The sequence below is a fragment of the Spodoptera frugiperda genome, chromosome 25 (genome assembly GCF_023101765.2).
Source record: "Spodoptera frugiperda isolate SF20-4 chromosome 25, AGI-APGP_CSIRO_Sfru_2.0, whole genome shotgun sequence".
Taxonomy (NCBI): Eukaryota; Metazoa; Arthropoda; class Insecta; order Lepidoptera; family Noctuidae; genus Spodoptera; species Spodoptera frugiperda.
Window position 1 is genome coordinate 15,329,119 of NC_064236.1, and position 21,904 is coordinate 15,351,022.

Below are 21,904 nucleotides of genomic sequence, written 5' to 3' on the forward strand. Positions count from 1 at the left end.
TACTAGATGCAGGTATAATAAGGGAGTCAATGTCAGATTACTCTAGTCCCGTAGTGTTAGTGAAGAAAAAGGGAGGTGATTATAGACTTTGTGTAGACTATAGGGCACTTAATTCCAACACCATTAAAGACCGTTATCCATTGCCTCATATAGAAGATCAAGTAAATAAGCTGTCGGGAAAATATTACTTTACGACATTAGATTTAGCACAAGGCTACTACCAAGTAGGGATGCATGAGGATTCAATACATAAGACTGCATTCGTTACTCGGTCGGTCCTATATGAATTTCTTAAGATGCTGTTTGGATTAGTCAATGCTCCGGCTATATTTTACTGTTTAATTCAAATGACATTTGGTAGGGTAGATCAAAATATTGCTTTGTATCTTGACGACGTTTTGTTGCCAACTGTATCTGTACAGGAGGGATTAAAGTTACTGGAAAAAGTACTGCAACTACTAACAGAAGCCAATTTAAAATTGAACCTAAGCAAATGTTCTTTCCTTAAAAGTACTGCTACATATTTAGGCCACGAAATTTCGGCTGGCACTATTCAACCAGGCGAAGCTAAAGTCAAATGTTTTGCAAGATATAGTCCACCACGGAATGTGCACGAAATTAGGCAATTTATAGGGTTAACTTCGTACTTTAGGAAATTTATAAAAAATTTTGCTCAGATTGCACGTCCCCTTACAGAATTGACTAAGAAAGATGTTAATTGGCATTGGGGGGTCGATCAAGAAAATGCTTTTGAAACTCTTAAGCAACGTTTAATTGAAAGACCGGTTTTAGCCATATATAACTCAGAAGCTAAAACCGAATTACATACAGATGCCAGTAAAATAGGCTTGGGCGGTATACTAATGCAATATCAGTTAGATGGCAGTTTGAAACCAATAGCGTATTTCAGTAGAGTCACAAGTAAAGAGGAAAAACACTATCATAGTTATGAACTTGAAACACTAGCCGTCGTAGAGTCTCTTAAACGTTTCCGTGTTTATTTAATAGGTATTCCAGTTAAGGTCATTACGGACTGCTCAGCATTAAGAACTACCCTTATTAAAAAAGATTTAATCCCTCGTATTGCTCGATGGTGGCTGACGATCCAAGATTACAACTTAGAGATTGAGTACCGGCCAGGTGACCGCATGAGACATGCAGACGCATTAAGTAGAAATCCCATACCAAATACAGTTCTAATGATTGATAATTCAGATTGGTTAGTTACTCTTCAAATACAAGATGATAATATCCAAAATGTAATTACTAGGCTTCGTGATAATTCTGACCGTAACTTGACTGCAAATTATATCGTTAAAGATGGGATCTTATTTAGGAAAACTATTGCTGGAGAACGGTTCGTTATTCCTAAGCTTGCCAAATATGGACTATTGCAGAAACTACATGATCAAATAGGGCACCCAGGACTTGAGAAGTGTGAACAATCTATTAAAGCGCAGTTCTGGTTCGAAGGCATGACTAAGTTTATTAGAAAATACATTAATTCTTGTCTACAATGTGCTTTTAATAAGGGCAATTATGGGAGGTTACAAGGTGAACTCCATCCAATTGAGAAACCTGCAATACCTATGCATACGATTCATGCCGATCACTTGGGTCCTTTCGTTAAAACGCGTAAAGGGAATACGTATATTCTTGTAGTTATTGACGCTTTTACCAAATTCGTGTTTGCCCGACCTGCCAAAAATTGTAGCTCAGGTAGCGACCGCGAAATAGATAGGGACGACTTAATTGACCTTCTTGAAAGTTAATTTTTCCTACTAATTGACAAATACTTTACTCGGCGTCAAGAATGTTTCTTCTTCATTATGAATGAAAATGTTACTTGTTATGCATTATGTCGCATTTAGGAAAGACAATAAATTATTATGCAAACTCAGCTGTATTATATGTATCATCAAAAATATTGCAATTAAAAGTCCATGTAAATATATAGAGTATAGGTAGCCTTTTGCTCAAATTCAGTCAACATTGAAAAGAATAACTGGGTACTAGTCCTAAGCTAATACCATCTGCTAATTAAAAGGACAGCTGTGTGATCAAGTCCATGATTAAAAGGACAGCTGTGTGATCAAGTCCATGATTAAAAGGACAGCTGTGTGATCAAGTCCTTGATTAAAAGGACAGCTGTGTGATCAAGTCCATGATTAAAAGGACAGCTGTGTGATCAAGTCCTTGATTAAAAGGACAGCTGTGTGATCAAGTCCATTATTAAAAGGACAGCTGTGTGATCAAGTCCATAATTAAAAGGACAGCTGTGTGATCAAGTCCTGTATTAAAAGGACAGCTGTGTGATCAAGTCCATTATTAAAAGGACAGCTGTGTGATCAAGTCCTGTATTAAAAGGACAGCTGTGTGATCAAGTCCATGATTAGAAGGACAGCTGTGTGATCAAGTCCATGATTAAAAGGACAGCTGTGTGATCAAGTCCATGATTAAAAGGACAGCTGTGTGATCAAGTCCATGATTAAAAGGACAGCTGTGTGATCAAGTCCATTATTAAAAGGACAGCTGTGTGATCAAGTCCATAAATAAAAGGATAGCTGTATGATCAAGTCCATTATTAAAAGGACAGCTGTGTGATCAAGTCCATTATTAAAAGGACAGCTGTGTGATCAAGTCCATAATTAAAAGGACAGCTGTGTGATCAAGTCCATGATTAAAAGGGCAGCTGTGTGATCAAGTCCATAATTAAAAGGACAGCTGTGTGATCAAGTCCATTATTAAAAGGGCAGCTGTGTGATCAAGTCCATAAATAAAAGGATAGCTGTGTGATCAAGTCCATTATTAAAAGGACAGCTGTGTGATCAAGTTTTTGATTAAAAGGACAGCTGTGTGGTCAAGTTCTCGATTGAAAGAACGGCTGTGAGAACACTGTCCGTTCCTTAGATAAGCTGTATTGTATGTAAAATGTAATTTACCAGGGCTGCCTCTTAAACTATTAATACTGTATACAAATGATACTGCTGGACGTTTTATTTGTTTCAGGAATTTGCATCTACAACCGGAAACCGCAGCGAAGACCGTGGGACACGTTCTACACAGGATGGCCGAGTGTTAACAACCACTGGGAACACCAGACGCATCTAACCTAATATTATTTAATTATTAAGTATTACTCATATTATATATTAAACCTCTTTTATGATTTCAAAAAGTAAATAAAGTAATTTAAAAATAATTGTTTAAAAATGGAACGTCGAGGTTTTTAAAAAGAAATGGCGGGAAATTGTTAATTGAAAATTGTTCGATGACTGAGAATAAATTTGTATTTGCTGAAAAGTTTTTAAATTTAATTTTATCTTGAATTAACATAAGGCTAGTTTGATTCAGTTAACACCTGGGCCCAGAAATGTATGGAGAAGTCCCCTTCTCCTTTACTTTGCAAACCATTTTGTTGAATTTGAAGCCATACATTTTGACCTAAGTGGAATAGACAGCATTTGTGTTGCGACAATTAAGGATTAAAATGTGATTTATTAGAAAATTTTGTGTTTTTCTTATATTCTTAAAAAAATATGTATATTGGTCTTTCGATAGAATGAATGCGATGCGTTGAACGCTCGATCAAACAAACATTCGATATTTTGAACACTCGATGTATTGAGTGTGCGATGTATTGAATGTTCGATTTAATAACCATTCGATATTATGAACGTTCGAGTATTTAGACATTCGATTAAAGTGGTCGATCATTTAATATTCGATTATTTGTCATTCGATTTGGCATAGTACACCCATTTTATACGTAGGAATGACGTATTTGCTCTGACTCCTAAAGTTTGATTCGTTTTATCTAAGTATTGGTACATGACAAAATAAATAAATACGTGTCTAATATTTTTTCATTACTTAGCTGACGGACTAAATAGTTTTTTTTTTAATTTTCATACTCTGTTATCATCCCTATTATCTAAACACCATTTCTTAGTGAACACAGGCCTTAATAATGAATACAAACATGGCACCAACATGAACATTATAATGTACTTTCTTCTATTATATATTTAGTTTGCACGTATAATAACGTCACCCGGTGAAGCAGCTTGACCTGGCAAAGCGGAGTAGGTCGAGTATTTTGAAGATGCGTTTATAATAAATTGCAATATACTATTCTGATGAAAAGTTTTATTTTTCCTTTGCATTAAGGGTGAAATAGAATTTGCAGTTATATACCTATATACTAATGTTTTTAATAGGTGGTAAAGTTACTATCATATTTCGTAAATGACCTAATTAGATGGGACTCATTGTTTAATAATATGTCTTAAACTAACTTCTGCCCGCGACTTGATTCGCGCAATCCCGTTTTTCCTAAAGATTTTTAAGACAAAACGTATCCTGTGTGTGGTTCTAAGCTACTTTTTTCTAACGAATTTCCAGTCAAATCGATTTAGCCGTTCTTGTGTTAGAAGTAGTGTAACATTTTTTGTCGGTTTTCTGTTACATACATTACATATGTTTTTTATACATATTATATTGATAAATAAATAGAAGATATAATATAAATTGTTATCTACAATAATTTTATTCAATTATTATCAAAGTTTTTATGTAAGAAAGGAAGAATCAATCAGATGGAAAGCCGTGATACGCCAAGAGTCCATGTGAAGAGCCTGTACATGTTTAGTACACGATGGGAAGGCGACTTCATTAAGTTTAAATAGCTACTGAAACGAGGATACCCGTGCGTGCGGCGCGACGCGTTCTGCGCGCGCCTCAAAGAGCCATCAGACCACCACAGATGGGGCCCAGTAGGGCTGATGCCTGATCCGGAGCTGCGGACTACCTAGCGGGTTTACCGGGCTCGTAGGAACGGGGTGGTTTTTAGTCAGTAAGAGTCTGACACTCCCTCTCGCTTTGCCCAAGGCGGGAGAAGTCATTGGATGATTTTCCACCCTCAAAAAAAAACCTGAAACGAGGATTTCAATAATGTAATGACAAATTAATATAGAAATAGTAATTTATTTCTAGGTAAGACATACAAGTACAATGTCAGTAATATAATATAATTTATGATATTTTATACATATTTTAAATATAGCTAACTAAACTATGTTTTCCTGTAAAACAAAGTAATAATATCGTCATATGTATATTTGCCGTATTTATTACACTTAGGAGTAAATAATACCACCAGCGTTTTTTTCATATCACAATTATAATACATATAAATATAAGAATGTAAGTGATATTGTATTAAAATAAATAGATAAATACAAAAGGTACACGTGAATTATGAAGGTGGCTGCCGGAGCGGTGCGTCAATGGCTATCATGTCGCTATCTAAATGAAGTGGTGTAGGCAGGGCACGTAACACGTGCCAATATCGAAAATAACAATAACAACGGGATGGAAATCTTATTTCCCCATAGTTTGCGTTTCCATTATCGATAGAAACCGCCATGCTTTCAGTAGTGTACTCAAACGCTTTCTGAAACCAATTATGCTGAAACACGTTTTAAGTAAAAAATGCAAATAACTGTTAGAACATCAGGAAGTGTAAATAAAAGGATGGAATTGATGAAAAACAAAATACAGGAGCGATTCGTTTGCTCAGAAAATGGGCTCCGTAGTAGCATAAAAACTTACGTAGACCATGGGCTCCATAATAACACACTTTTTTTTTTTTGAGGGGGTAAAATCACCCGATGACTTCTCCCGCCTTGGGCGAGGCGAGAGGGAGTGTCAGACTCTTACTGACTAAAAACCACCCCGTTCCTTCTCCTGCTTTTCGAGCCGGAGCCCCGGTAAACCCGCTAGGTAGTCCGCAGCTCCGGATATAGTAACACACTTACTTACAAAATTAAGACATACAATTTTAGTACTATGTATATTAAACTTCAAATATATCAGCGGCTTCACCCGCGTTCCCGCATTAGAAATCTTACATGTTATTTCAGGCTACATATAATCTCTCTGTACTAAATTTCAAAGAGTATACACATCTATATTCATCCATACATCCACACAAAAATTCGCAGTTATACTAATAAAATGAAATACCAACCCATTACGTCTATTATCGCCTTAGAGATAGTTTTAAGGAGCACCTGAAAGGGGCACCAGGTCTTCTGGACCGCCACTGGAACGCCTGTTACGGAAAATACATAGGGAGATCTATATCTCCTTTGAGCCTCGCTGTGCATGGCGATATGTAACAGCTTTGCCACACAAATCTATATTGTGTCTGTTCTTGAATTTGTTTATATTTCTTACAGAGGAATCTGAATTCTCGTCAAAACTTTTTTCACAAAGAACCCTGAAAAACATTTTAAAGTTTCATGGAACATAATTCCGGCTAGTGCTAGTTAAGCATGAATATTCATAATTCTGAAAACGATTTGCATTTGATCAATATATTTTTTGCGTATTAATAAAATATATATTTTTATGAAACCCGTTTGTATATTTGTTTCAGTTTTACTTTAATAATTTCATGATGTCAGTTTTTAATAGGCAGTAACTGAAGTCATTATATTTTTGTATTTCAAACTATGTGTGTTTCATTATTGTGAGTGCAACATCAACTGTGTCAAGTGATGCGGTTACGGTTGTCGAGTATAGACAGAACCCCAGGTTTTGTTTCCACCCGGACCTGCATATTACTTAGCGGGTCACCAGGGGTCCGGCTAAAAGAGTAGGAGTGTAGGAGAGGAACAGGGTGGTTTTTAGTCAGTAAGAGTTTGACACTCCCTCTTGCGTCGCCCGAGGTGAAAGAAGTCATTGGATGATCCCCCCTTAAAAAAAGTTTTGTTTTCGTGTCGAATGAATCCTTATGAGTTATTTAACGTTTCGATTATTAATTATTATGCTATCGGCTTACTCACGTAACGTTAGACCAGAAACTCGACTACTTTCAAGCCATGCTAGAGTCTCATATTAATTAGTAGTAGAGTAAGTCGATAACATAATAATTAATTTAGTAAGTATGTCTCACGAAAGTTATAATAAATTTCGATAATTCGTTATTATATTACTTAGCACATAAATTGGTGTCTGATTTGTGATAAGTTTCTAGACAGTTAATAATGTCTTAAGCTTTTCTTTATTTATTTATTTATTTATACTTTGTTACACACATACATAAAACACATTTACATTGTAATTAATAGTAATTAAAGTACAATGGGCGGTCCTATCATACACGGCGATTTCTTCCAGACAATCTTTGGATGGAATTTATCATATGATCTGGGAATGGGTATTGCGTGCACAATAATTCAAAAGGGCAAAAAAAAGAAGAACACTAAAAAATAAAATTTACAAACTATCCTAAAATGTACTATAATAACATGAGAAATTGGACATAATTCTAAGTAATAAATAAACTAACATTATATGTATAACAAATAAATGAATATTGAGTTATAAATATATAAATGCAATATGATAACTACATGTGTGTAGGCGTGTGTGTGTGTGTGTGTGTGTATATGTGTGTGTGTGTGTCGTCTTCTATCCGATGGTGCATTTAAGTATATTTTCTTTGACATTGAAGCAAGGACTAGTAACTATAATAGCAGCAATCAATAAAATCGATAAATCACAATGAGCCTCGTAGTAACCGGAAGAATGATTTCAACTTGCCTTCAGTAAAAGTGACATTGAACATTTAATCAATAAATGTAATCGTCGAGCGTCATTTATGCTATTCTACTTTCTTTGTAAATGTAGAATATTGAAGTTATTATAAAATAGAAAAGGTGCATTATTATAAAATAATATTTGTAGACTAAAGAAAGTAAAAATCTAAACATGTTAGTTATGATTATTTTGTTTTAAGATTTATTAAACCTTTGACCCCTGTGTATGATCATTATCATCATCAGCCGAGAGACGTCCACTGCTGAACAAAGGTCTCCCCCTTGTATGATGGGAACCTGAAATTGTTTTATAATACACAGATTTGCACCGATGTGAATATCGTTAAAAAGCAAATGTTTCGTTTACATGATATAAGACAAATTGAACGGAAAAATAATTAAATCAGGAACTAATTGGTACAGCGTATCGCAACAAAAAATTTAAGTACTCAATCACTCAATACTTTTTCCAATTGAATAAATTTTTCGATGCAGAGTTATTTTGAAGTTAAATAATTTAAATATAGCTATAAAGCTTAAATTCATATAGAACGTATCTACTTACTTTTATACGATTTTAGTGAATTTTCGTGTGTGTAGTGGGTACCGCATATGCGGCGCATACTTACATTAAAGTAATTTCAGTTACCGGATAAGTGCAGTTCAGGTTTTATAATCACAGGCTCGAGTCAGGGACTTTACTTAAGCCGAAATCTCATTACCAAAACGTAGGTTTATGCGATTTTCGTTAAATTTCAGTCACAATTTTATTTTGCAGCGTCAAAATAACCAGACTTTTTTGGGACTGAAATTATATTTTCGTACTTTAATCATGTCGAAGTTAGAAAATAAGACAATAGTAAAATAACGCGTATTACAGTATATATTTTTATTTTTTATAAAGAAACGTTGCCCCACATTAGGATTTTCTCCTGGGTCGTGGGTGCGTTTCCAAACATACAAGTTCACATACACATCACGCCCAGACCCGGAACAACAATCTGTGGATTACACAAAGAGTTGCTCCGTGCGGGAATCAAAACCGCGACACGTTGCACGGCAGCCAGTTGCCCAACCACCGCGCCAACCGTGCAGTCAAAATGTCAATGTACCTATTATATGTACATAAATAACTTAATTCATTATTTATCGTTTTCGCTTTCAAGATTATGTTATTATAGGTGCGCACTGGACAATGAAAGTCAGTCTATAAGTTGTATAACTTTCTAGTAGATGTTTATTGCAATATTAGTAATACGTTGAGGTTAATGACTCTTGCGCCGATTGGTTGTTGTATCTTTTGATTGGAAGGTGTCTTCAAAAGTAAATACATTCTATGAGTAATAGTTTCATAATTGGTATTTTTTTAGATTCTACAATTCAATGTACCTAATGTTTTTCAAGCTTTGAAAAAAAAATCAAAAAAGTTTTCTATCTCTATTCAACTCTTTTCGTAGCAACGAAATTATTTTATACAACTAACAAAAGAGCTGATGAGAACTTCGCTCTGTTATTAGCCGTTGACTAATTTAAATAAAAAAAAACAACCAGGCACTTCGTATAAATACTAAGCAACCCTTTCAACGGTTGCAGTAATTTAATACGTCAGTCAGACACAAACCTGGTATTAAGTTCCCTCCCTACAAAATGGGTAGGGTTAAAAGAAAGGGGACTAATTTGTTCGTGAATAGTGTACAGCGTATGACCTAAAAAGAGGAACAAAAATTTTTGTTTGTCCCAATTTTAAAGTTTTTTTTTTAATTACATTATTATTGGAGATCCGTATTAGCACTTAACAACGTGCCCATGTATGGAGCTGTTACACTAGAAGTAAACACACTATTTCCGTGTAGCAAATGGGCCGTTTTTGTTGAATGTCAATCGTCATATAGCCTTGCTCAACAGTCTTTCGAGTTACGAATTGTAACGGTGAAAGGCGTCTCGTGGTGGGGGCAGACAGCGGCGCAGGCGCCGATTCAGTCCGCCGCGAATACTCGAGTGTGTCGTGTTCCCCGCACTGCCCCGACGCAAGACCGCGAACCAAGTGCCAAACTTTCGCGCCATCGTTTGAATTTAGAATATTGGAATTTTTGTTAGTGCATGTGTGTGTGACGTCATGAACAAGTGATGTTTGTCAGTCCTAAAGACGGTTGCAAAATGTTTCTGTGTTTTTGTCTCGTTATTTGGAGCGCTCTTTCGCCGGCTCTGGCCCAAGGTGAGTGGAACAATGCACAATCCGTTCCTTTATTATAGCGAAAAACCGCGGTTGTAGTCAGATACTAATGTAAGATAGATATAGCCTCCACTTAAATTGCTATGATATGTAATAAAGCCCTTTACGAAACTTGTGAACTGAACATTTAATTCCTACGGTGTTTACATTGTCTTATGGTATTGGTATAATCAGATATTCAAAGCTAGTCATTTACATTATACACTTATAATAAGCTAAGTTAGGAAGCTTGCTCACTGGTCAGATAGGTATTTCGTCAACTTATGACTCAGTGTGTCCTTACCATTTTTATACGGCGCATGCGCGAAAAGTTATATGTTAAGTTTCACTAAGTTTTATTCGTATTATAATTTGTCATGTACTTATTAAGTTAATTTCTATTGTATTATATTCATTACTATACCAATATAATTGATATATGTGACACTACAAGCCCTTTTATATTCACCAATGAACCTATCAATTTGCATACCTAACGTCCCCGCATATTTACCTAATCTATTTCATACTTACCCCGTACTAAAAGAAACAGACTAAATATTAAAATACTTGATGATGTTCATTTTCACCTCTATCTTCTACGTCTACATACATACCTATAAAACACATACATGAAAATGAATCTCAGACGCTAACATAAAAAAAAAACTAATGAAATACCTAAATAAGATGCCACCTCATTAACTCGCACACACAGCAAAGCGAAGAAGCTTTACATAAGAATATAATTAAGTAACAAAAAAAGTCCACGGACAGGGAAACAATTAACAATTAAAATATACTTTACCCACAATAAAGGCAACATTTTAAACCAGGGAATGACGTAAACACTAATTATAGATATTATTATTAAATCTAGAAATTACTAGTAGGCTAGTGGACTCCGCAGCTACGGACTACTTAGCGGCTTTACCAGGCTCCGGCTCGAAAAGAACGGAGTAGGAGAGAGATTGACTAAGTTTTTTGTCAGTAAGAGTCGCCCAGGGCGGGAGCAGTCGTTGGATGATTTTCCTCCCTTAAAAAAGGCTAGTAGACTCCTCACGTAACCAGAGAACTGACAATTACTACTTGTCTTCGGACAGAAAGTTAGCATTGCTATACAACTGCATTGCAAATCTGCCAGCTCTCCCTGATAAACAAACTGCCGTACTCAGAGTCATTTAATGGTTACTTAACCCTTAGCAATTATTTTCGGAACAAAATCGTTACTAAGGAATAGTTTAAGTAATCATAAATGTCTCTATATGTACAGCAGTAAGGCCTTTTTCACTACGATCTCTAACCTGCCTGAACCTAAAATTTAATTAAAGTTCGTTTAGTAGTTTTAAACTTTAACATTTATTATAATGAATATTGATATTAAATACAAATCAATCCTAATTAATATGTTTTTCGGCTTACTCACGTAACTATTTGACGAGGAACTCGGCTAGTTTCAAAGCATGCTAGAGACTCATAATCACGAGCAGCATTTTGCGAAACAAGACGACAGCAGACTGTCGCGCTACTAATCAATTTAGAATGTCTCACAAAAGTAGCAAGTAAAGTAGTAAATTAAACACAATACATGTAACTTTTAAAAAATATGATTTGCTATTTAAATACAGCTAATGATTGCTACTGCTATTGTCCATTGGCTATTATGATAATTATCTCGCAAAATACGTGGGGACGCTTCCAACCGTGTCAGTCTGGTGCTCATGTTCTGCATGGTGAAGCCATTTTGCACCATAAGTATCCGCTTTTACTTTTTATATGGTCTTGTTTGAAGGTTATGGGGTGCATTGGCTTATAACATAAATATTGCGTTTGTTATTCTATGAAGGTCTCTTGATGCGCTTTTCTTTGATAGGATTTGTAAATACTGTGTCTTGTTATAAACTGCAAACTCTTTGTAGTTATGACTCTATCCGCCGTTCTCAGAGTCAGTTAATGGTTACTTAACCCAGTCCTTAGCAATTGTTTCCAGAACAAAATCGTTGCTAAGGAATAGTTTAAGTAATTATTAAATGTCTCTGAGTACGCTAGTATATGTCTTATACAAACTTTACCAAGATGAAAAAAAAAACTAGATTATCACAGAATTATGGTGTTTTGAACGATTCTCTATTAAACTCTCCTTAGTTAAATAATGAAAACATATAATAAAGCCTATATTCTTTTGTATTAACTTTTACTAGTTTCGGCTTTACAAGTCATGGCCGTAAATGATAGCTTAGCAAAAGGTTCCGGTTTTGATTTCTCGGCCAAGCAAAGTAATATTGCGACATACGAAGGTCTCAAACATACATATCTACTTTATAACGTTATTATTATTTATATCTGCTTATATACAAACTGTAATTTATTATTATAGGTACTACTCTTATAAGCCCCATGTAATAAGAGGTGCGTCTATTGCCATGTACTGGGCAAAATTCCGAATACCGTGTTACGTGTTTTGCGTTACCATGCAAAATTTTCGAAAACCAAAAAATCCCAGTAATATTTTGCCCGACCCTAGAACCGAATGTGACTCCTTGCCTGGCAATCGCACTTGCGACCACTCAATCAACGAAGCAGACACAAATGTAAACGCATCCACAATACAAGTGAAAATCCTAGTATTGGGAAAATCCTAGTCTGTTTATAAAAATAAAACAATTCTACGCAAACCTAAATACAAATTCCTTCACCATGAGTATTACTTAAACATAGGCGATAAACTATAGAATTGAGACCAATGTTTGTCTATTTATTCAACTGTGAGTAGTTTTATGATCCTGCCCTAGATTATAGCAACTAGTTTTGTTCCCATGATCAAAGACCCAGTTTAATTGCCACGCTAATTCGTTTGCTCAAAATTGTATTGTGAATTCGGAGCGGGATATGACTAAGAATGTCGTGTAAACAATAGAGAAGTTTATGTAAAAAAAAGAATTGAATATACTTTTTAGGTCTTAGTGATTAGACTACTTAGTACTTATCTATAGTATAAACTTCATATAGGTAAAATGAGTCAAAAGATTTTAAACTAGACAATGCTTCGGTAGCCCATTCTTTTGATTGTTTTTTGAAATTTACTAAAATCCAAAATATACTTATTTATTTATTCAAATTACATAAATCCTTAAAAAATGAATTCTCGGAACGGTCACTCAGTCATGAAAGTGAATCTAGCTCAAATTGCAGCGAAGCGTGGAGAAAATCAGACCAAAACGTCTACGATGTTTATCATTAGTAGGTACTAAACATACAAGTCTAGTAATCTAGATAAATCATATGACAATATAATTTCCTTCAGTTAAAGAACAAGCTTTCTTTTTAACATAATTATAAAATGCAGTTAATTTTCCCTCGTGTATATAAAACATTTTTATTCAATGTTTCTTTCATATTCTTTATTTAACGTGTAACACTTGAAGCGTGTCTGTTTCAAGTTGATTGAGTCAACTTCGAAATAGACTGCTTCGACTTAACTAGCAATTAGCTAAAACAGTCTGATGGATTGTTTAGTCGGTAAGGTCAGTTACTCTATACTTATACCTGCGTCTATTACCATTTTCCCAACCATTCGGAATTCAATTTCATAAAAGGATTAATTGATGTAGGTACGTGTGTGCTTGCGAGCTCGTAGCTTTAGATAGCAAGTGGGGTAATATTATTATGTAGGTACTTTAGTTTTAAGTATGATGAGAAGACAGGTATATAGTCACAATACAGTATATAGATACTTAAAAGGTATAAATTCAGCTTAACTTACATACGGAACTAATACTTAAACAATGACATCATAAATGCATGTCCCAAAATTGTATGTCTCAATACACATTAACTTTCCATTATCCTAACCATTAAATTAAAGACCTAAACCTTATCTAAATAGAGTTTAGTTTCTAAAAATATCTACGAATTACGATAGGACAATTTAGTTTTGAAATAAACCCGTGGACTGTAAGCTGTCCTCGATTTACGTCTTGTACTAAGCGAAAAAATGGTCTCACGAGTCTGTCATGGTAAGGTACACAAAAACTAGATTGCAAAACGAATCTCAACTTGTATTCGTTTGTGGTAACGATTTGATACCGATTAAAATCTTAAGAACTAATATTAGGCTTCTGTGTGATTTATTTTGTACTAGGTGCCTATACACTGAAGGAAGTATAAGGGTATGAGAGTAATAGGATTAATTGTAATTAAAACGCATCACTGCTCTGTGACTTCTGCTTGCCTGGTACTGGTACCTCATGATGACGGTCGATCACAATAATACTAGGGCATTATGAAGCAAGAATATATTCAATATCAATTACTTAAATACGGTTGACAAAATGATAAAAGTTTCAACATAATCTAACTTTCTTCTTCAATAGACTCACCTGCACTATGACTGGTCAAGGAACATGAACATGTATGGACTTGAGCGTGGTCGTAGACCTGCCTACTTCTGACCAATTTGAATCAAAGTTTGGCTCTAAAATAAAAGTTGTCATTTCGAACGGGATTTCTGCAATAAATTTTAACTGTTCCGAACGATTAGCGTTTAGTATTTCGATATGTTTTTATCTAATTTTGAACGTGGTCTAGATTTCTTTCCAGGCGGCTTGATCACTTCTTATTTTATATTTTACAGTTAACTTTTTTATAAAATCCAAAATGTTTTGAGGATTTTTTTGTTCGGGATTTTTAAATGGGTACAAGTGGTTTTGTGTGCTAAATAAATCTTTAAAAAAAGTATGAACGGCGAGATATTCGAGTACAAATCGGTTATACATGTTGTTACTCGGTACTACACGTTCGCAGAATGTTTGCGTCCACCTGTTGTCCTCGAAATCCCCTTTCCAAACTTTCATTACGGCTGAGCGCTCAAGGCCAGTGTCTCATGTACCCGAGTCTTTAGTTGTTTCACGAACGAACCGAGCAAGGTCACGTGTAAACAAAATATGATAGAACTTTAATAAGTTAATAACAATTACTCTACGAGTATGCTTCAAGTTCAGTTTTCTATTAAATCCCATTTATTTTCCATTTTCTATTAAATCACATATCAAATTAAGGAAATTCTTAATAGAAAACACTGAATTTAATTTCACCGAAATATCTTGTGGATACTACAGAATTTCACAAATAATTCAAAATGGCAAAATATATTGAAATAATTGGCGTTAAGATAAATAATAAAGACAGCAGGATTACAAGTAACTAGTGATCCCAACAACATGAATGGAATCTCCTAGGATTTGAATGAGATCTTGCAGAGGTATGATATCCTAGTACTCAAAGGCTACGCTCTGCTTACGCTTTCATAATGAGAACCCGGGCTGAATACCTAGGACTACTAGCTGAATGCCTGAGACCTATATTTACAGGAGGTATCTATTTCTGATATCTCTTTGAACATTTCTGATAGTTGCATTTTGTAGGAGGTATAAGATTTGTATTATATAACTTATAACCTAGACAAAATATCTTGGGCTCATATTTAGTTTTTGTTTCATCAAGAAATCATAAAAATACACTTAGCAAAAATCCCCAAAAGAAAACAAACCACACATTAATTACTTTTAAAATCCATTTTTCCCAACTTGTCTCCTAAAAACATTAAAACAGATTCGGAGAATTTTAAATCCCAGTTTTCATAATGCAGTTGGAGAAAACGTACCTACTGTCCCATTACAGCGTAAAATAAAAGACAGTCTATGCAATTACCGTCTCTGTACAGAATTCTGTACATATACAAATATAAAATGCAAAGCAACAGAGAATTTGTAAAGAAAATTTCTAAAATCTGATTAAGGTGGTTGTAGTAAAAAACTGACTTTTGTCGAAAGGATTTTCATGTGCCTGGGGCCTGGAATTACTACCTACCATAAAGGAACCCTTTATTTAACTGAATGTAGTCTATAGACCGGGTTTGGCTTTGACAAGGAATTATAAAATATAAAACTCCGTTCCATCCCCGAAGGGGGTGGACAAATTATACTATGTAAAACCGTACTTTTCACCTGTTATATTGCGAATTCCATGCTTAGTTGCCATTTGGCGGTCATTTTTAAAACAGATTTTTAAGTAGCGACTATGAAATCGTATGAATGTACGAGTACTTACGTATAAATCTCAAAAAATAAAACTAATAAATAGTATTAAAATTGTAATGTTAATAAACTTGGAAGATTAATTAGTACGGTAATGTAAATACTAGAAATCGTTGGCGACATGACAGTCGGCGGCGTCAGGTGAATGCATAAATAATTTGTTATATACAGTTCTTAGAAGAACGTATTAAGTGCTAATAGATGTGAAAAAGAAAATATGTGTCCAATGTTATGGTAGTCTAAATTATTAAGAGAGAATGTTGTGTTAGTTTTGTATTACGAGTATTTTCAAAGAACCTCTCTTATATGGAAAGTGCTTCGTATGTTCTAATATCTATTTTTATTTTAAACTAAACACTATTAGAAGTTTACATTTTAATTAAGTTTACGTACACAACGAAAACATCAAAAATATTACATAAAATAAGTCACTTAATGTTACGTTCTTTGGTAAAATACGATAGAAAAAGGAAATTTTTCTTTCTTGGCGACAGATTAGAGTGCAATATTTGTCAACACCCCTACTCTACCTGGGAGGACGCAAAAACATATTTTATACGCGACTATAGAAAAAACATATTTGGCAGATACAATCAGGAATACCTACATTGTTTCATGACAAAATTACGGACCTCATTGTTCCAAGTCATATAAAGGCGATAAAAGGAACTAGCTTGCACTTTTTTACTCCCTTTTCCAGGTGGTTCATAACGAGGTCTACATATAAAATATGCTGCTGAGGCAAATCCTATCATCATTACGAGTAACACGTTCCTTTTACCTTTCACACAGGTACCTTTTGTAATCAGTAAACGTTATTTAACGTCATCAGTTTCTCAGCCTGTCATCAAACATCGTATATTCTTTTTGTTGTCACTATCGCATCGCATTGGATCGATGGTAGACCGCCACGGCGTTGTATGTAAGGCTCCATACAAATCTAATTGGGACTAGCTTAGCGGCGCCGCGATCCTCTGCCATTCAGGCCTTTACTTTTAATTCTTCTTTCTATGATATCTTCTTCTGTAAAAGCAACGAAAATTGTAAACATAACATTAGTTTTCTTGATTTAAAAATCTTTATCGTTTATAATTGCATTGGTCACTTAACTCTTTAATATTATTGAATAACGAAACCATCCTTTGCCCTACAGTGGGACAATCATGGCTGAATTCTAAATCTAATTCTAATGAAATCATCCAATTCAAAAACGATCTTTATTATTCTCAGTCATTATGAAAGAAATTATTATTCACCTTGAAATAGTGCTGCCTTCATATCTCTATGCAATACCAAACCAATTTGGATACTCGATCGATGTACCAACCTTTGACTTCCATGTTAGTATCGTTAAAACAAATATAAGGAAAAATCGGTTGCACTTGACATTTGCACAAATGTCAAATGAAACTGCAGTCGTATTATTACCAATTATGTAATTTATGTATCGAATTAGACGTTGTTAGAGGAACATGAACTTTCAAAGAAGGAAGTCGATATAAATACAAATCAATTTTGCATGTAAAATCATTTTATTTCATGCATTTTTCTAGTATTTTTATATAATTTATAATATTATGACATAATTTAGACACTATTTTTATCTCTACTTTGTGTCCAAGGGAATAATAATATTTTAATGAAATATGTATTTATTAAGATTCGATGACTCACTCATTTACGTTAAATCTGTGTGCATCATTATGCATTTGTATTTTTGTATACATACAGAAATAAATTCCAATGATCTGCTAGAAAACACCTTTTTTAAGTATTTTCTATACGGTATTTACTTCAAGAAAATGGAAATCGCATGCGTTAATACCCGACAATATTATACATTATCTGGGGGCACGGCAGTGCCCCCGCCAAGTCGAGCAAAAAAAAAGCGGCACGGCCGTACCATCCTTTTCTCGAAGCAATTCGGGCCTTTTTCGACCCCCTATAATTCGGTTGTGGATAAAGCAAGAAACCTGAATCTTCAGTAACTAATCCGGCATTGTATAAACACGGAATATTTAAAATTTCAGTCAATTTGAACCAGTAGTTTAAGAATGACAACTTGTTAAAGTTTCTAAATTTTGTCACTCACTGACTCACCGATCATCAAAAGTCCAAGGCACTTCTAGCAGACTTAGAAGCTTCATATTTGGAATACATATAGAGTTTAGTGTCTTAATCATGGGAAAACTTAAATATTTTGTAATTTCGGTCCAGTTTTCCAAATACACCAACTGCATCAATAACTTTGTAATCCCATATAAATATATAGGATTACAAAGTTATTTATGCAGTTGGTGGTTGGTGGTGGTTATAAATTTAATAGGTGTAGATAGGTACCTACCATATGAGGCAAGGGAGGGGGTATAGGGTGGGAAAGGGTGTGTTTAGTAGATGGTATCAAAAAGAAAGGCTCTACAAAAAGAAGTGAGATCCCATCAAAAACATCCTGTAAAAAACCCAAGTCTCGCAGCTCAGTCTTTCTACCGTCAAAAGTTGTGAGATCCATGTAATACCAAGTCGGTTAATCTATTTAGTGTCTACTTGAAGGACCTTCTGTCTTAAGTTATTACATAAGTTATTATCATGCCAATATTAAAAATATTTAACGTTTTAAACAAATAGATCGACTTGGATATCGCATGAAAACAAAATGAATATTACAATATTATATTAGATTCTTTAGTCTCTCGCGCCTCACGCGATTGAAACTCTCGTTCCTGTTGGTCGCTGGCCCGTCGTGCTGTGTAGTGTGATACATACTAATAATCAAATCAAGCGATGTCCAAGTCGATCTATTTGTTTAAAACGTTAAATATTTTTAATATTGGCATGATAATAACTTATGTAATAACTTAAGACAGAAGGTCCTTCAAGTAGACACTAAATAGATTAACCGACTTGGTATTACATGGATCTCACAACTTTTGACGGTAGAAAGACTGAGCTGCGAGACTTGGGTTTTTTACAGGATGTTTTTGATGGGATACAAATTTACCTACAAATATCTAATTATTATCCATACTATATACTAGAAGGTTAATAAATATATGGTTCGATCGACGGGAACTCAAACAAGCAAGTAAGTTAACCGATTTCAAGATTCTAATTGACTTTCTCGATTCAAACTATACTATCAAGTTACAAGTACATATTAACCGTGGGAACTAAGAACTATCTTACTTTTATTTTCATCAATGTATTTATTCGTCAGTACATGGATTCACGAAGAGTTATCAATTGTATGTGTAATGCAATTCATCTGAATAATGGTTTCTATGAGAACATAAGTTAAAGAAGTGTGCGCTTACTCACTTATTAACGCTTTCTCGTCTAAACTAAAAGCTGAATTTTGACCACATTTGGTGCAGAGATAGATGAGCCAATGATGGCGTTTATATGTAGGTATCCGGCTTGACATAGTATTAATCACTATAACATCCAATTCAAACGCTAAATCCTTATAATAGTCAATGCAAATAAAATGACCTTTATTTTGAGTGACACCTACACTGATACACAGCTGTCAAAATATGAAATACATACATACCTACACGTTAAAAATACTTGAACCAATTTACATAAAACTGAATCGAATTCAGCGTTACGTGTATTTCCAACAACATTATTTAAGTACAGTTTAAAAACAATATAGTATCCGAGAATAAGTGCTTCGCAAAAACCAAATGCAACAAAAAAATCTATATAACACCTTACACTAAAGGTTTTGTACTCGTACGAAAGTTCCCATTAAACAGAGTAGTTAGAAATGGACAACAAAATAATTCATTACGGTTGTCTGAAACAGAAGAACACGATCAACTTGGAATAGGGAAACAATTTAATTTTACAATCTTGCTTTGGAGAAGCATTGCAACTTTGTTATTTGTTAAATACTTATTCGATGCATTTACTGTTAACCAAGAGATTAAATGTACAATTCAGTTTTAACACAAATTTGGCTACACTGTCTACTTGATAGAGTGGGGTAAGAAGGAAGGGGCGAATCATATGAGAAATGAGTTAAGAGTACGGTTTTGTCTGTGGGAGTTAGGGCACAGGCCCGACTAGAGAATCATGATTTAACAAATATGTAGATATCATAATTTCGGATACAACCTAACGGGTTACCGGGCCTCCGGCGGAGCAGAAGAAGAAACGGAATGGTTTTTAGCCATTAAGCGTCTGTTACACCCTCTCACTCAAGGCGGAAGAAGTCATAAGATGATTTTCCCCCACAAAAAAACGATATCATAATTATCAAGGAGAGACTTAACAAATAAAATCCACCTACACAGATTTTATTAACACTAATTTGTTCAAATAGCATAATCGAATTCATTATAACTTTTCTTCGAACTGCATCGAAGCGAGTATCGCAAAGTGAATTATGTAGCAGTAGAAGATACTTAAGTGAATAATATTCTAATATGCATTATTAGCTTCGTTTCCTATGAAGTATCGTGAATGGTGCCGTGCTGCCATAAGTTCGATCGAAGCATCGCGTCATAGTGTAAATGTCACGGTTGTCCACTGTTCGTGAATATATAAACACTTGACTGCGACCTTAGTTTTTAACAAGTAATTTAAGTCTGTAGCAAATCCATTGGCATGGTGAATTGGTGAACGGACAATCCCATAAGTCATAATATTTGTTTAATAGATATAAATGTATTTTCGGGGAATGTCGAGAGTTTCTGATTAGAAACAGACTGGAAAATCCACCGATAAGTATAATAGGTGTATTGATTCATCATCTTTAATAATAGCGACAGAAGAAATTCGTTCCCATTGTATACAATTAATTGAAAAGTATATTTAACGTGCTAAACTTAGTGACTCGGCTCACATACCTACATTCAATTGTTCGAAAGTATACTTCATCACGAGACAATAGTATTTAATGAAAATATTTACAAAACAATAAAGTATCATTTGATATTAATTCCAATAAAAATACATAACATTTATCCGAAGAATGATTAAAAAGTGTTTATAAATAGCGGCTGCATTTTCTCCATTACAATTCCCCATATTAATCTAGGAAAGTGTTCTCAATATCGCCCACGTATATAATTTGTTATCTAGTTTATTATGCTTACAGAGAAATGACTTTGAACACTATTTATAGTAGCACTGTAACCTAGACTGTCTTTTCGATGCGCTGATGTATTACGTGGATATGAGAACCAAATTTGAAATGAAATAATAAATAGGTCGACACGTGTAAGCTGCCACGTGTACTTCTGTAACAACGTAGCATTCTGACCTAGTCCAAAAAAAGAATAAATCAATCAAAACCCGTCGCATACCACCTCGCAATCTCTCTGCAAATTCTGCGCTGAAAATTTTTGCCGAAATAATAACTGCATTTCGTTTTTCGTTGAAATTCGTTCGTAGTTTTTGTAGTTATTTTCTTACGTGGAGGTAGCACTAGGAGAACGGTTACATGTGCTTGTCATTTTAATTGCATTTGACAGGGAAAAGAAAGGTGTCTCTGAATTTGGAGGTCGAGTTTATCAATCAAGCCAAGAGACATGTAGCTAAAGATTCGAGTTTGGAATGAGTTGATTATTTATAGAATAAAATATAATGCAGAAATACCACACGTGTATTTCATAAACAACGTAACACTACGTCGCTTGTTACACTGACAGGGTGAACTAAAACAAGCAAACCCAGCTAAAATACAACTACAGTTTCTATTCCATCAACACTAACTATTCTCATATGAATATTTTATACCGATGCGAACGAAAATGGAATTCATCTATCGATCATATCAACATTAGTTTGGCAAAATAATTTCTATTACAAACATAGTTTTGATATTCGATCGTTTCAATGTTCCCAGAAATCTACAACTTGAACTTTTATATAAAAACTCCTGAACTATTATGTTTTCCTGGTACTTTTGACACACGTAATATAAATGTCGTGTGTCTGCATCCTAACATTGAGTACACACAAATACAATTAGTGTCAGTACT

At 34.5% G+C, this 21,904-nt stretch overlaps 1 protein-coding gene and 1 long non-coding RNA gene across 2 annotated transcripts in view; both read left to right on the forward strand.

Annotated features, from left to right (window-relative positions):
• The first annotated feature begins 1,771 nt into the window (after window positions 1–1,771).
• Window positions 1,772–3,202, forward strand: LOC126912346 (uncharacterized). Its single transcript, XR_007706981.1, has 2 exons — window positions 1,772–2,859; window positions 2,892–3,202. It is a non-coding gene; the product is annotated as an uncharacterized LOC126912346 (long non-coding RNA).
• Window positions 3,203–9,562: 6,360 nt separating this feature from the next.
• Window positions 9,563–21,904, forward strand: part of LOC118262555 (sushi, von Willebrand factor type A, EGF and pentraxin domain-containing protein 1) — a 116,152-nt gene continuing 103,810 nt past the window's right edge. The window contains exon 1 of the mRNA XM_050703949.1: window positions 9,563–9,822. Within this exon, the coding sequence (XP_050559906.1) occupies window positions 9,735–9,822 (88 nt within the window). The 5' untranslated portion in view covers window positions 9,563–9,734. The remainder of the gene's footprint in view (window positions 9,823–21,904) is intronic.